Source organism: Ixodes scapularis, unplaced genomic scaffold (assembly GCF_016920785.2).
Source record: "Ixodes scapularis isolate PalLabHiFi unplaced genomic scaffold, ASM1692078v2 PGA_scaffold2__306_contigs__length_199485367, whole genome shotgun sequence".
NCBI classification, from domain to species: Eukaryota; Metazoa; Arthropoda; class Arachnida; order Ixodida; family Ixodidae; genus Ixodes; species Ixodes scapularis.
The window spans coordinates 30883092-30899564 of NW_024609857.1; the positions used below are offsets into that span (position 1 = coordinate 30883092).

The 16473-nt window shown below is 44.8% G+C and overlaps 1 protein-coding gene across 1 annotated transcript in view; it reads left to right on the top strand.

The window, feature by feature from the left end:
- Positions 1-16473, top strand: part of LOC120839275 (SR-related and CTD-associated factor 8-like) — a 55766-nt gene that overhangs the window by 18343 nt on the left and 20950 nt on the right. The window contains 3 exon segments of the mRNA XM_042291786.1: positions 2446-2648; positions 7277-7377; positions 8163-8273. Of these exon segments, the coding sequence (XP_042147720.1) occupies positions 2446-2648; positions 7277-7377; positions 8163-8273 (415 nt within the window).

The following is a 16473-nucleotide window of genomic DNA, read 5'->3' on the forward strand; positions in this document are numbered from 1 at the left end:
GTAATCCCTGCTTCCGTCTAAAGCATTTTAGGTGCCGCACTTCTTGCACTTGTACGAGCACGTGAACGTCGCCTCCAGTCGTCTTCCAAACAACTTTGCAAGCTCGTTGGGTTGCTGGGATTGCGAGGCCATGCAGTGCTCCTCCATTACATTTTCCCGCCAGCGTGATGGCCTCTCGTTTAAATAATGACTCCTAGTCGAATTCTTTTTTTCTTTTTCCATCTCAAGACGGCAGGTACGAGTTCTAGACGCGAGAGGATATGTGTGGTACGCAGATGCGGGTACCAAAAGGGCGAATGTAAACGAACGGTCACGATAGTGATGGGGCTAGCCACCTTATACCGAGTATTGTGTTTTAAGACGAAACCCTTATATGTCTCATCGTTCAGTCAACCTTCAAAGTCCTTGAGTGAAGATATGTCGTCAGCGGCACGAAAGGTTAGAAAACATGTCAGTGACACGAAAGGTACCAAAAGCCATGGTTTGCCACTGGACCATCAGATGGTGTCACTTGTGCCGGAATCAGCAAAGGCATGTGCGCGGCGCAAACCCAGCGAGAGAGGAGGACACACTCACTTGGGAAGCGGTGAAGAGTGGGCGTGCGACATGCCGTGAGATTAACGGCGCTAAAAGTGCGTCGTCAGAGAGTTTGCTGTCTTCGGAGGTTTGCTATCACCGGGATCAGCACTTGGTCTTTCGCCTTCATGTTAAGGATAACATAAGAGACCCTGAATTTTTTTTCTTTTTGAGTTTCGGTTTTTGGTTTTAATTGTAATGTGCGTGTATTTTTGGGGCAAAAAAAGTGCATTACAATCGTGCAAACACGATAGGATTTAGAGCACGACCGATTGTGTTAACGGCTTCTGCTGTTCCACTGCAACGCGATGTGCGAACCCCGGTCGCCGTGGCGACTGTCTTGCGTAAGCCTTTGTAACATGAGGGACTGTGTTCAAGCACAAATGTCTGAACCTACCTTTAGACTTATGCAGTGTAAACCAAAGGAATGGAACACCCAAGGTGATACAAGACAAAGACACTCACTTTTTTTTCAGGATTGGGCGTGTTGGGGAAGCGCTGTTTTGTGTTTGCGTTTGCTAATGTCGAATTTCAGCCTGGTTGCTTTCTTCAAAGCAGCTTGAAAAGAGTTGCGAGTTGTTTTGTTCTTTTTTCTTTTAATGTCTTTTTTTTTTTTCCAGTTTTTATAATCTTCCTTGCTTTCTGCTGTATTACAGAGAGACCTTTGTATGGTAGGAAGTGACGTAATGACGTCCAAGGATGTATTTGGATTCACCTACACCAAACTATTTTTTTTTTTTTTGCGGTCCCCTGAAAAGCACATATACTAGGTTCTTTATTTTGAAATGTCTAGATGAGCAAAATGGGGTGTAAGGTGTGTTGCCAAGCATTTGTGATGTGGCCCGAGGAGGAAAGAAAACAAAGTGGTCAGGGTGAGCGCACATTCTATCATGGTGTAGTGAAAACTAAAGTCCAAATGTCCGAATTTCAACATCATTATGCAGTAGCGGTTACGCGTTCGCACTCATTGTAAAACTCAGAACCCTCTGTAAACAAAACGGCTGGCTCGTCATATGATGTACAGTGAAACCTGTTTAGAATGAACCCACTTACAGCGAATTATTGTCGATATTAAACTCGCGGAAAATATAAATAAAAATGGATGTGAAAAGTATGTTTTTATAATGAACAACATATTGGCTATATCGAACTTTTTCCCCCCGGGAAGGCTTCCAAAAACACACAAACAATCGTCTTCTAGCCTGTCCCTTTTCTGCAAAAAAATTAAGAAAGAAAGAAAATTCCTAAAGCTCAAGTTGCGAACAAAATTGAGTGAAGAGAGGCGATTCAGAAGGGGAAAAAGCTAAAAAATACACTCCGCACGCACGCATAAAAAAAAAGAACTTTTCATTCCAAAACCATTGCCCACGAAGAGAAGCGATTCAGAATGGGAAAAAAGCTAAAGACAAACTCTGCACGCATGAAAAAAAAAAAAAGAGAGAAAGCTTTTTGGCGCGTTGTTACAAGGCGAGAGCGAAGAGATGAGAAAGAAAGAGAAGCTCTTGCCTTACAACGAACGCATCGTGGAAGTTCGTTATAAATAGTTTCTGCTACATCGAATTATTTGCTATATCGAACTCATCGTAGCGTATCCTGCTGTTCATTTTAAACGGGTTTGACTGTATCGCTTCTTGCAGTGCCTAGACTGCCGGCTGGAATATTTTACAACAAAAGATGTTGGGTTAAGCTAGGATAGATGTAAGCTAGGTAAGCGTTGGGTTCGGTTACTTTTAGTTAAGTTGGGGATAAGGTAGGCTTACGGGCTTTCTTAGTGTCAGGCTTGGCTAGTGTTGGTTTAGGTTGCTTCATGCAGTGCCTAGACAATTGTGTCTGTGATAGTAGCAAAACGAACAGTCTCTACTCTCACAGAGACAGGCGGAGGCACAGTCGTTCCCGCTCTCCTCGGAGGCGTGGCCGTTCCCGGTCTCGGTCGCCCTCCCAGCGCACCACGCCGGGTGCCCGGTACAACGCCGCCAAGCGGGACCGGTCACGCGAGCGGGAGAAGGAGCGGGAGCGGGAGAGGGACCGCCGGCGCAAGGGCCTGCCCCCCGTCAAGAAGGACTGCCTCAGCGGTGAGGGCACTTTGTTCGTTCTCCCGCAAAAGACTGGCGTTTCGGGGTGGCGTTCCAAACTCCTTCCCGGCGCTTGTAGTCTGTACACTTAGCCACAGCTCTCCCTCGGGAGCTTTCGTCAGAATTCGCCGACTGTCGTGGATCGGGTTTTGCTTGATCTAGTCCCAAATTGGGAGTTGGCGCCGCTTCGGAGCGCCTAAGGAAGTGATGCCCGATGCTCGGAGGGTGTGTGGGGCGGATGCCCGCCTGCCGTAGGTCGCTCTGCGGGCCAGACGCGGTCGATGAAAACCAGGTCGGACACGAAATGGGATATCGCAGTGACGGCATCCTTTGCATCCACTCATCCTTTTCGCCGGCAGTTCCACTACCAACCGCTGGAATTGTGACATCCGACGGCGTGATGGGCCGACTCCTTGCGATGCGATTTGTGTCCATTTCGGGACTACTTTCAATGCGTGGGCGGGCAGTAGATGTACCAGTTGGAGACGCACTGCAAGCACTGTACTAAGGGGAAGACGACGGTGTTGATTCGGGTCGATTGGTGAGAGGTGTACAGTTTTGAATAGTAACGCGTTACTGTAATTTCGTTACTTTTTTGGTAACTTGTAGCTGTAACGAGTTACTTTTTAAAAATGTAACTTGTAACTATAGTTCTATTACTTTTTTCTGAAGTAACGATGAAAGTAACGACGTTACTTTTGTCGTTACTTTCCAGTGTTTTATGAATAATATATCACTGAACGGAGGGTGCAATTTAGCCATTCCTTGCACTTTCCAAATCGTCTATTCCGACATTTGGAGTGTCAAGTTCACCTTGCACGAAGTTGTGAATACCTTCTGTCTCGCGAATCACGACGCGAATATATATAGATTTTATGAAAAAATATCTAGTTAGCTTTACGCACGCGCTTGTACTTTGTGACTGAACACTCGCATCTTAGTGTCTTGAAGCACTATCTATGTTGTGGTTGTTCTTTTTTCTTTGTAAACGCTTTTAAATCCGGTGAATCAACCGTGAAACAACAATACACTTACAGGGTTCGCACAGACCCTTGAAATCCTTGAATGTCCTTGAATTTGATAACATTAATTCAAGGGCCCTTGAAACTCCTTAGATATAAGTGAGCTCCTTGTAATCCTTGAAAATTTAGTGGACTTTGCTTCAATATAGCAAATGAACGACGTATTTCCGTAAGTCGCACTGATTTCAAAAACGCGTTTACTGAGGAATGTTCGCGAAAACATGTAGTCTTGACAGGAGAGCAATAGCAGCAAGTTTCGGTTTCGAAACCAGCAGCGCCTGCGTCGTCTGGCAACAAATGCGAGCCAGAAATCCAATCCAATCCAACGCAAGTTATAGTAACGGTCGGTCGGTCCGTGCGTCAGCCTCGCGCGTCATTTCTCGGCGAAAGTTCGCATTTGTGCTGTGTGCAATGCCTGCAACTTTACTTTGACGGTACTTTGACAGGATGCCAGGCGGAAAGTGCAAGTTTCAGTCTGCGTGGCTGGAGTAAAGCGAATATCGACACTGGGTGAGGCCGGAGACAAGCGACCCTTATCGAGCGAAGTGCGCAGTATGTCAGAAGTCGGTCGACATTGCAACAATGGGGGAGTCGGCGTTGAAGAGCCATCAGAAAAGTGCCAAGCACCGATCCAAGGTTGCGGCAGGCGAGGGCTGCTCTTCCGTCACGAGTTTTTTGCAAGCGGCAAACGTCACAGAAACGACTTCTCAGCGGGAAAACACGGAAACATCCTCTCGAGCTGCGACCCTTGACGAAGACTGCAGAAGGCATGACTCCGTGATTGAAGCCGAAATTTTGTGGACGATGAAAGTTGTGTCTTCACACTACTCATACAGCTCCAGCGGATCAGTTTCCGAGTTGTTCCGAAAGATGTTTCCGGATAGCGATATCGCGAGAAGCTTCACTTGTTCGGAAAAAAAATGCGCGTACGTCGCGTGCCATGGTCTGCGCCCATTTTTCGCTTCTCAAGTCTTGGACATGATGGAGAAATCTGAACATTTTGTTGTCCTTTTTGATGAAACGTTAAACGAATACCTGCAAAAGAAACAGCTTGATGTTCACGTGAGACTGTGGAACAATTCTGAGGTGACAACAAGGTATGTGACATCGGCATTCATGGGCCACAGCACAGCGGACGACCTCATGAAGAATTTGACGAAAGCGCTGGCGTCCTTTCGGATGAGCAAAATTGTTCAGCTTTCCATGGATGGCCCCAATGTCAACTGGAGCCTTTTCCACAAGTTCCAGCAGCACATGAAAAATGACTTTCAAGTTCAGTGTTTGGATATTGGATCGTGTGGCCTTCACACAGTGCATAATGCCTACAAAGCTGGAATGCATGCAGCGGGATGGCCAGTTGACACATATCTGTCCAGCTTATTCTCACTCTTTCATGATGCACCGGCCAGGCGAGAAGATTTTATTCGAGAGACAGGGAGCAGTGTGTTTCCATTTCCTTTTGTATCTCACCGTTGGATCGAGAACGTGCCCGTACTGGAAAGAGCCCTGGCCACATGGGAGCACTTGAAGCAATACACTGAAGCAGTGAGTGGCCGCAGGCTGCCCGTGCCAAAATGCAGAGCATATGAAAACGTCAGTGCTTTTCTAAATGACCAGCTTGCACTTGCAAAATTGAACTTTTCCCTGAATGTTGCCATGGTTGTGCAGCCTTTCCTGACTGTTTTTCAGAGTGATTCTCCCAAGACGTTTTTGCTGGCAAAAGAACTTGAAAGTGTTCTGAGGAGCCTTCTGTCAAGGTTCGTAAAGTGCTCTGTAATGACAGAAGCCACCAGCATCACGAAGCTGCTGCGAATTGATGTTGAAGATGCTGCCGTTTACACAGAACTTGAAAAGGTGGATGTTGGACGTGCAGCTGAGAAGATTTTGAAATGCTGCAAAGCGAGCGCCAAGTGTATTCTTGAGTTTAGGTACGAGTGCCGGAAGTTCCTTGTGAACATGATCCTGAAAGTCATGGAGAGAAGTCCCCTGAGGTACCCTGTCGTTCGTGGGTTGTCGTGTTTCGACCCCACAGAGATGTCCAAGACAGACACGTGCATTGGGAAGCTAAAAATTGTGCTTAACTGCCTAATCGACAACAAGCTTCTCTCTGAGCACAAACGTGACATTGTGTGCTCACAGTACATTCAGTTTTGTCTTGAAAAACGGCATGAACTACAAAACTATGAAAAAGATCATGAACGTCTTGACAGTTTTTTTCGTGCGGCTGCTGAAGCACGATGCTTCATTCTCGCAGTTATGGGCTGTGGTGAAACTACTTCTCCTCCTGAGCCATGGGCAGGCCTCGGTGGAAAGAGGCTTCAGCATCAACAAGCAGGTTGCGGTCGAGAATTTGGCAGAGCTGTCGTATATTTCTCAACGAGTTATCTGCGAGGCTGTGAAAAGCCATGGTGGCCTGCTGAACGTTCCGATTTCAAAAGAGTTGAAGGCGTCAGTGCGCCAAGCCCGGCATAGGTACGCTGCATACCTAGACGAACAAAAGAAACAAGCACTGTCACGGCAGGCAGCTTCAAAGAGAAAAGAGCTCGAGCAAGAGCTTGATAAGATGCACGGAAGGAAGTCAAAGCTTCAAAAAACTCTCAAGTGCCTGCTGGAATCTGCGGACCGTTTTTCGGAAGAAGCTGAAGCGAAAAACGACCTTACCTACTTAGTCAAGGCAAACAGCTTTCGTCAAACTGCTAAAGAAAAGGAGCTGGAGATAGCTTCTGTGGAAAAAGAAATCCATGCAAAAACTGCGCTGCTTCCATAAGTCTTGTAAGCAAATAAAATTTTGCTAACACTCCTTGAATTTTGCCATTTTTCATCCTTGAAATCATTGAAAACTCCTTGAATTTTCAGTCAAATATTCTGTACGAACCCTGCACTTAGAGAGCACTGCACATGTCTCGCATATTGATTAGCGCCACTACTCCGCGCCGCTGCGCATGTTTCGTATTTTGATATGCGCCACTACTCTGGCGTGGAAACTTTCAAACACTAACTTCGAGAAGCAACTGCTGCTAAGTTACAATATGAAGTAAAAAGCATACTTTTTAATTTTTTGCAATAAAACTTTGTGAGGGGCGTTTTCTACTCTTTCTATTTTTTTTTTGTTATAGAAAAGTAACTGAAAAGTAGCGCCGTTACTTTTTAAAAGTAACTGTAACGAGTTACTCTTTTGTTGCGGTAACTGTAACGGTAATTTCGCTACTTTTTTCTGAAAGTAACTGTAACTGTAATGAATTACTTTTTAAAAGTAACTTACCCAAGACTGGAGGTGCATGCTTTGGGAAAGACAGTCCTTGAGTTTCGCTAGCCGAGGAACTAGTGGAATTTGCCATAATGGTATGTCATGACGAGGACATTCTCCGTGCTTCTTTGTCTGTGGGGGCAATTTTTGCGAGCCTAAGAAGGTCTGGAAATCGGGTGCAAGTTTTGCCCGAGGCAGGGAGAACAGCGAAGTGTGTCGCACTACCGCTTGATCTTTGCGACGCCCTCGTTCGGAAAAGCATTCTGGTGCATTGCGAGCGTTGCTCGACTAGCGGGCAGACGACGCGGTTCGTTTACGTAGTAGATTGGAGGCACTTAAAAGTGGACGTTGGGTTACAGTGTGCAGCTCAACCTTGTGGCTGGGACATGTGCCCAAGTCCGTGTCAGAGACGGACCTTCACGACACCTTCGGCGAATTTGGAAGCATCGTCAAGATTGAGGTGAGTGTTCTGGCCCACACGTAAGAGGCGGGGTAAAGATACCCGAACTTGTGTGCTTGTGGTAGATTGGTGTGCCGTTTGAGCCTGTGAGTGCCACTTTGTACCGCATACTTGGAGACGAGCAAGAACCGTGCAGCTTTAGATTTCTAGACGCGAGTGTATAACAAATGCATAATACTAAGGTACTGAGTGCAGCCTTTGCGTGCTTGAAATCATGGTGCAATTTGCATTTCCCAGTCTGAACCTTACTCTTTGCCGCATCACTCGATGCAAACTGTAGCGTTTGACTCATGTATTCTGTGGGAAGGATATCCTACAGACTTCCGTCGTACAAAACTTAGTATTAGTGTCTGTCATCCGAGAGAATTTACCGTAAAATGCCTAGGTTCCACGTGGGTCATAGAGGCGTCTATCTCGAGGAGTACCTGTCTAGGAATGCGTTTTGCATATCCTGTTTTGGGGGGCTTCCCCATCATTTCCCAGTTGTGCCCAAAATGAGCATGAGCCCTGTGTTCTCTACTTGGACTTGTCCAAAACATTTTTGGACATCACAAATTTATAATTTTTATAATGCTCCTATTGTGCAACCACGTGCCACTGGACATTCTTTAGTAGCTTTGAGTTTACACTCGCTGCTTTCATAGATGGCTTGCCAGGATAGAAGTAAAGCAGGTGGGGTGTTCTTAGGAGTTATGTAGTCAGTGGCACTCATAATTTGATTTATAAAAAAGTGCAAAAGGGATGCGTGTGAAGGCGAGTGAAGCGGGTTTTATGTTTCTCTTCAGATTATCGCCCCTCGTGGCTGCGCATTCGTGTGCATGGACCGGCGGCAGGATGCCTTTCGTGCCCTGCAGAAACTCGCAAAAGCCCTCAAGCTTCAGGGAAGCCTCATCAAGGCAAGTCTGGGCTTTTCCCCATTTCTTGAGTTATCATAGTTGGTGAACAAAAATGTTCTTTGCCGAAATTGCTGCACAGATGGTTATTGCAATGCGAAAGCATTTTGCCCAGTCCTGTACTGCGTTTGAATAGATATGGTAGTTCTCCACAGCTGCGAAAGTCCATGGAAATAAATTTCTGCACGAGAGTTACTTTCTGTCTCATCTTAAAGGGTAACTGCAAAGAAAAAAAAGATTTTTTTTAAACAGCCTAATTGGGACAAGCATGTCACAAAACAAATGTTCCGCGAAAAAAATGATTTTTTTTATCAATATTTACGCCACAGGACGTAATTTAGTAGAGTCAGAACCTCTCCACATTTGAAACTCCCGCTCTTTTGACCCCCGCGGAAGAGGAGTACGCCCCGCCCCTCACTCTCCTTGCGTTGCGGACGTTGCGGAGTTAAAGGACGCAGCGTCTCGGCTTCCGGCAAGATCTGGCAACTACGCCAGGCCGCGGTATTGTTTTGGTTTGACGCGGTTTGCGAGCACATGTAGCGAAGACGTGACCGGAGAAGTGCCCCTGTGATGTTCCCGGAAGACGGAAAGTATCGTTCGTATCGTCGTGTGCGCTTTGAAAGCGAAGGGAGTCACAGAATCCACGAGTGCGCAACCACAAGCCAAGGTTCACGACAGCGCTGCGTTGGTTTCGGCGATCTCGTTCTGTTTGGTGCAACACGGCGATGCGACGGAGCTGAAACCTTCGTGGTGTGTGTAATGCGGTGCTAACACGGAGTGCAAATTGGTTGTTGTGGGGTTGTTGTGGGGTCGTCAGCTGATCCAGTCAAACTGGTCCGGGAGGACGCTGGGAGCGTTTTTAAAAGTAAATCTGCCTCGTTCTGTTTCAAAATGTGGAAGTTTCCCGATGCATACCGTGAGTAAAAAGCTGCGGGCATTTTCAACAAAATTACGTTGTTTTAATTGAACAATGGACTCCGAATTCTTGTCCTAAATCTGCCGTTTTTATGCTTCGTGTTGGACTGCGTTTGCACAGCGACGTGTTGCATCGTGCGGTGTGAATAAATTTGGGCACGATTTCGTACCTGCCTACATATGCATGAACTGAGACCATTTTTACGTATTGCACTTAGTGCTTTTTTTTGTGTGTCTAGTCGCGGACGTTAGGTGCACACAGGGCGAATCTCGACGGCCTCCAGTGCGATATGACGAGAGCGTAACTAGACACGTTGGTCGCTACGCGAACGCCCGATTGCCTCCAGCCAAATGGCATTCCTTTCGGGGCGACATGGTTGCTGGAAGGCTCACTGTCGGGATCACGCATCTGACATCTCCGAAAAGTCAGCATTTGCACGCGCAAACAAGCAAAAAAAAAAAAAAAAAAAAAGCATGCTAAGCAAGCAAAGAGGAAAATGAAAGAACCGCGCTATGAAAGCCAAAACCCCGCGTCACTTCCTATCACTGACAGCTGCTAAACACACACTACTTCACTTCAAGAAGTCTCACTCAAGCACCTGGGTCAGCACGAAACGACGAAACACTGATCACTTCGGCGAAACGATTAGTCGAGGTAGGCGAGACAGGCGGGAGCAGAGACTTCGGCGGCCATGAAAGAATGGCGAAGCTTTTGTTTGTATGAATCCAAACGGAAGTGCCCGTCTTGTAAACCTTTTGTAAAGAATAATAACTCTCATCACATGGGTTATCCTTTAAATGTAAAAATATGCCGCTCAAAAGGAAATTGCAACGTATAACAAAAGTTTAAGAACCAAGATCTAGGCTGTCAATCAAACTCTTAGCCAATGAGAACCTTTTGGGATTGACGTCACATAATCACAACTTCGTGGCGCGCGATTTAAAACGGACGAAATAGCCGCAAACTAAAATGAGTCTCGCGCAATAAATATTGCTGTAAAAAATGTTTTTTCTCGTGGAAAAATTGTTTTTTAACATGCTTGTCCCAATTAGGCTATTTAAAAAAAACTTTTTTTTCTTTGCAGTTACCCTTTAAGGCAACCAAAAGCATTAACGGTCATTACACTTTACAAAACGCTTATTTTTACCGCAGTCCTCAATAAAACATATCAGTGGGGCACTAGTCTACCTTCCCAAGTTGCAGCAAATTTTCAGCGTTGGTAACTTTTGTTCGGTTTTTTGGAATAACTTATAGCTTGGTTCAGTTTGTTTTGTTTGATGACATGTTTGGTGTTTCACAAATTGATTTCGGTTTTGTCTTGGCATAAGTGCCGCATTCAGTTCATGCCTTTCGAAAATTCCAGCTTTGTAGCCTTCACTGGAGGTAGTAAACACTTAGTTTTGTATTTGCTTCTTGTAAGTGTGTCGGTTGTTTGCTTTGTGATCTAGTAGCTTATGTTTTAGCATGGTGTCACCGACAGTGGAAATAAGGAAAACTTGATGTTTTTTGTGGAGGGGGGGGGGGGGGGGAAGGGGGATTTTAGGAACCCTGGAGGTTGTCCCAAGTGTCAGAGAAGCTATTAAAAAGTGCTAATTGTCACAACTGATGCACATACTGTGTATGAACAACACATACAGCCAATCGTGACATTCTACATGAGAAACTAAGCGAATAACATGACCGAAAGAGTGAGCTCTTGCGAAAATGCAATCTGCGCAGATCACATTTTTCCGTGAGAACGTTGTCTTTGTCGTGTAATTTGCTGGGCACTTTCTGTCGATCACGATGATTGGCTAAGCATGCACCATGGGAAAGTGGATGTGCGTGCTTTGTTCATAAACATTGCGTCTATTGCTCAAGTAGATACGGCACAATGCCTCAACACACATTTTCTTTCACGTGGTTTTGGACAACCCTCATGCAACGCTTCGGTATCTGTTAAGGGGGGACATGGCCTGGGAGGGTCAACTTTTGAACCATTGTCTCAAATTGATTCAAACTTTCAGGGTGAATTGAACCCCATTAGGATTGATGACATCTAAAGTTTCAGTCTTATAGGCCAATTCTACAACATACTATGCTTAACAAGCTCCAGAAAAAAGTTACTTTATTAGGAAATGTATTAAAGAAAAATAATAATTGCAATCCACAAAATGTTTGGTTTAATGTAAAGTAGAATACCCATAGTGCAAGTTAAGGTAAAAATTAATTGTAGAAAATGCAATTCTAGAGAAAAACAATAAAACCCAAAAAGAGCAAACGATTTTAACAAATTTCCGAGTTTTAAAATATTCAGCTTTTGTCATGAAAAATTTAGCTTTTTCAGAATATGAGTACCTTAACTTGTTCCTCAGGAAATTTCAGTCAAGGACATCACTGAATGAAATCTTTACACTCTCAAAATGTCCAATGATACATTTCCTCATACCACATTTCCTGCCAAAAAGTGAAACTAAGAAAAATGCATCTGAAGTTTCAACTTTAGGTTTCTTTCTTTTCTGTGAGCCCGAGGAAGGCAAAATTCAACTGGTGCATTCTTAGCACCTTCCTCTTTGAGACTTCCCTGTTCTCCTGGCAATAGCTACCAGTTTGTTTTGTTTGTAGGCACGCTAACTTTTGTAGCAAGCATTTCCTGACAGATAAACTGGCAAGAAATAAGAGGAAAATCACTCTGAGGAAGAGAAGCAAAGCAGGAATAGGATCTGAAGTGGAAGATACTGTAAAGGGGCGTTACTGAAGATGACACAATATCACGTCACCAGGAAGGACCAATCGTAAACTTTGTTTCAGGTCTCGACCAATAAGATTGCTCATACCAAATTTTCAGGATTTTTTCTGCTTGGATGTATTGGGTCCTCCTGGCCATTGATACTTGTAAACTTTGAAAGCTTCTAGGGGCTAAATCTAGACTAAATAAGACTTCCAATGAGGGTGAGATGTTCTGGCTAGGATAAACGAGCATGAAACAGCGCTGAATAAAAAACGCAAGAAACTTGCTCCCTGCTGACCCGGAGGGCTGCCGAAATGTCGAAAATAATTTATTCTGAGATAAATCCTGCATGTTTATAAATGAAAGTTTCTGAAACCATTCTTTGTAAGTTAATAAGCATAAACATATCATTTTTGAACAAAAAAATTTTTTTTCTGAAAATTTTGAATTTCGAGGCCATGTCCCCCATTAATGCCGTTCATCACTACAGACGGTGATCATTGCGAATATACAGTACAATATCTCCCAGTGGAACTCCAAGGGGCCAGGAAAGGCTTTTCCGCATATCATAGGTCCCTGTCATCAGAAGAAATCACTTTGAAGCAAGGGGGAATGAAATTAACACTTTGCAAAGTTCCTGTTATCGAGGTTCCACATGAAAGAATCCTATCACGTTTCGGCCCGCCGAGGCAGCTTTATTGTTGTGATTAGGGGATGTTGCCGGAGTATTCAAGCTTGTCGAAATTTCTGCTGGCACAGTCTACCAAGGCCCTTCTACCCAGAAAAAGTAGACGTGACAGGAAATCGGTCTTTTTTCTGCACTAAATTGCCCGGCGAGAATCGGGAATTCAATGCTACCCTCACCCTATTTTCCTTGACCATGTGCGGTTGTGACACAAAACTCCAGATATTCTTGTTTTTTTTCTTAGCTCAAACCGTTCGAGGCACATGCTCGTAATAAAAAGTAATTGATTCCGTATCGCATTCCTTTTACGACCACCAAAACACGCAGAAAAGACTAGAGAGGACATTTAAGAGGCAACTTCGGCCAAAACTCAATATGAAATAAGTTACTGGTATCGCTGTAGTGACACAAAATACGACCCCAGCCAAATTATTACGTGCGTGGGACGCCGCATTCTCAACTAATGCCGATAATAAAAATCCGACCCGCCGCGAGCCACTGCTCCTTAGCGGGCGGCCAGCGGGTTGCCGATCGCTAAAGCAACGTTGGGCCGTGACGTCTGTATCGTTCTCTTTTTTTTTTTCTCCGGTCCGGGCGTTGTACGGAGTGCGCTTCTTTGAGCCGCTACCACCGCTACTTCGGCTTGTGATTGGCGTGTTTAGCCATTGCTTTTATCTGTAGCCCGCGTAGCTTCGGTATAGCCTTTTGTTTATTTGCTTGCGAGGACACCAAAACTCGTTTTAGCAAGCAACTCGGTGTGCCCAAGACTGCATAGCTGTTCCTCGAAAGATGCCGAGTGCAACTTGTAGCGCTGTGGGCTGCTACAACAACCTGCTGCACAACCCGGAGGTGCTTTTTCACAAGTTTCCAACGGACCGGAAATAGGAGAAGGTGTGGGTGAACGCTGTTCAACGAGTGGACTTTGAATTTCGGCTTTTACGCGCCCGAGGAAAAAAGAACAAAAAAACAGACATGTACAGCCCAGCACACGTGTGTTCGGGCGCCGCGGCCTACGCCGGAGAGCCTCAAAGGTTCGTGTCTGAGACTGACCTGCAGCGCGAAAGCGAGAGGGCCCCCAGTACTCTACGTCACTGGCAGCGCGGCGTAGAGCAACGCCGCTCCATCCACGGAGCTCTGATGACAATTTAGGCCTGACGACGAATACGGAAGACCACACGCACGGCGACTGCCGCCGAGCGCGGCACCGAACGAGTTCACTCGTTTTCCAGTCGCTAGCTTTTGAGTATACAAGCGACGAGTACGGCATAGCGCACACACGACGGCGGCCGCCGAGTACGGCACCGTTCGCGGGTTTTTCAGTCGGTAGCGTTTGGGTATCTGCACTAACTCTTGCTACATATGCTGGATAACTACCACGTACGTATACAGAATTAAAACAACATCAGCTTACCTCCTATCTTTAGACGGCTAGCGCATCAGAGGTAGGTGCCGCTCGGCCTGCGTACTCGTTGAACGAGAACGATTCTGACGTCACGTTTACATAGCGGCTGATTTCCAGTGTTGCCGGGACCTCAAGCGACTAGTTTCGGTTTTGTTGGCCGCGCCCCAAACAAAACTTTGAGGTGTCGATATCTTTAAAACTCCGCACAATAACACGAAAAAAATTACATTGCAATTCAGGGACGCTGACTGCACTAAAAGCAGTCATAATCCCAAAATGGAAAGTATGGACCGGAGTCGCCCTTTAAGGGCAACTCCCCAAAAGAGTTAATTTTTAAACCACTTGTCTGATTTAAAAGACATTTACAGGGCTTGTTTCTGTTCATGTTGAGAACATTCGTGCCAAATTTTGTTAACCTGGGTGAAGTACAAAAAAAAAAATTCAAATGTTTTAAGATGAAAGTGAACATGTCTGCATAGAAAAACAATCGTTTTGAAATTACGTATAAATTTGTTGTTTTCATGTGTTATATTGCTTTTGGACAGTTCACAGCAGACAGATATGGAGCTATATTTCTACATTATACCATCTTTCATGACAAAAAAGCCACATAAACTCATATACTGTTTTTTAAATTTCCATTTTTTGTCGACAAAAATAAAAAGATACAAGCTCACAGCTACCTTCCCCTTAAAATTTCACTCTAGAAGAACTCATAAAAATTAATCCAAGTTACGTAATAACAAAACAATAGTTTTCTAAAGTGAAATTTATTGCAAAAAGTGTTCCAGCCCCTGCCTTTTCTTTAGCATCGGAGGACCGAAAATAATTTATAAAAAATTAACTATGCAGTGTAAATTGATGAAACTTTCTGGGAATACTCTCTAGGTGTTGGTGGATGTAAATATGACATTTGTCAAACTCAACTTTTTTTTGCAGAAATTTTTTCTCCTGGGTAATGTCCCTGCTTAAGACTACTTACATGTAGGAATGCTTTCGCATTCCTACATGCACCACATTCTTACAACCAGCGCGCCACATCTTTTTTTCACACGGCGCTTTGGTGGTGACATCACGCTCCCCGCACTGCGCAAGCGCGGCAAACCCCCACGGGCTCTACGGCTTCCGTGATTATGCATCTGCATTACTGTGCTTTTCTCTGTGTTTTTTCTTTAGATGCGCTTGTTTTGACTTTGGACGGCCCCATCGTCGTCCTTGACGATGCGTCTGCGTTGCTGTGCTTTTGGCCAGTGGGAATTTAACTGCCATTTCGCCGGCCAATGGGAATTCAACTGCCGTTTCGCTGCTAAGATGGTTACAGACAACGCCGGCTTCGCTCCACGGGACAGTTAATGCTTTCGCATTAAAAAATGTTTGAAAGGAACTTTGGGTGGATAGTCCCATACACTCTGACGTCATGGTCCCTCACCCTGGTTCTCTGATATTGGTTTGACTTTGTTTGATAGCTTTTCTCAGCAAATGTGTCGCTCTGCGTTGGAAGAACTTTGGGCTAGTTGGTGTCCTACACCTTGCTGTAGCAGAGGGGACGTCAGTGTCTCTTAATCGTATCTGGATGTTTCACCACATATGTTCATAAAAAGCACTACTTTAAAATTAAAATTTTTTTTTTATTTTACATACAGGTGAATCTTGTTAATTGAAACTCGAGGGGTACCGAAAATTTGTTTGAATAAAGCAAAGTTTGGATTACCGGGAGTTTTCTCCCATAGAGACATATGGGACAGGACCTGCATGTTAGTTTGAATTATCCAGAGGTTTGAATTAAGAGAGTTTGAATTAACGAGATTTGACCGTAGTTACATTTTTAACGAGTAGCTTTATCACCTTTTAAATATCCCGATGGATGTTGTCAGGAAGTTCCACTCCTGTCTCTAAAGATAATTTTCCAGATTAAATTATTTCCAACGTGCCGGTTCCATCTAAAGTGTAGCTTTCTGAACTTTCAAACGCATTTATCTCGGTTTCTCTTATTGGCATCAGGTTCAGGAAAACTATCGTTTGATAACGAATTGGTGTGTGATGCCAGTTTTTGGAGCTTCTGTACTATATTTTGTAAAGAATGCAGCTGTGAGCTTAGTTTTTGCATATTCATGGTCTTTTATAATAATTAAAAACGAGCGTGGTGGTGAATATATACAAATACTTCAAAGGATCAAACATCAAGGATGGAGACAGAAACAGGTCTTCTTCAGTGATGTGATCGCTGCGCCAATTACGCCAAACTGCGCCAAGGGGCTAACCCTGCTGCATCCTGCTACATTTGGCCAAAAAATATGGGTAATCTGCGCCAAGCCTGCGTTAAAGGACCGATTTTGGTCGCCTTTGAAAACTGAAACTAAACTGAGTACCGTAATTGAGCACACGTGAGCTAAGTGGTGCAAGCAGCCGTCCGGCACAAAGTACCCTGCATCAATCGTTCATCCGGTCTTGCATGATTTTTCCCGCCATCTCTCGTCTCGCATCTTTTTT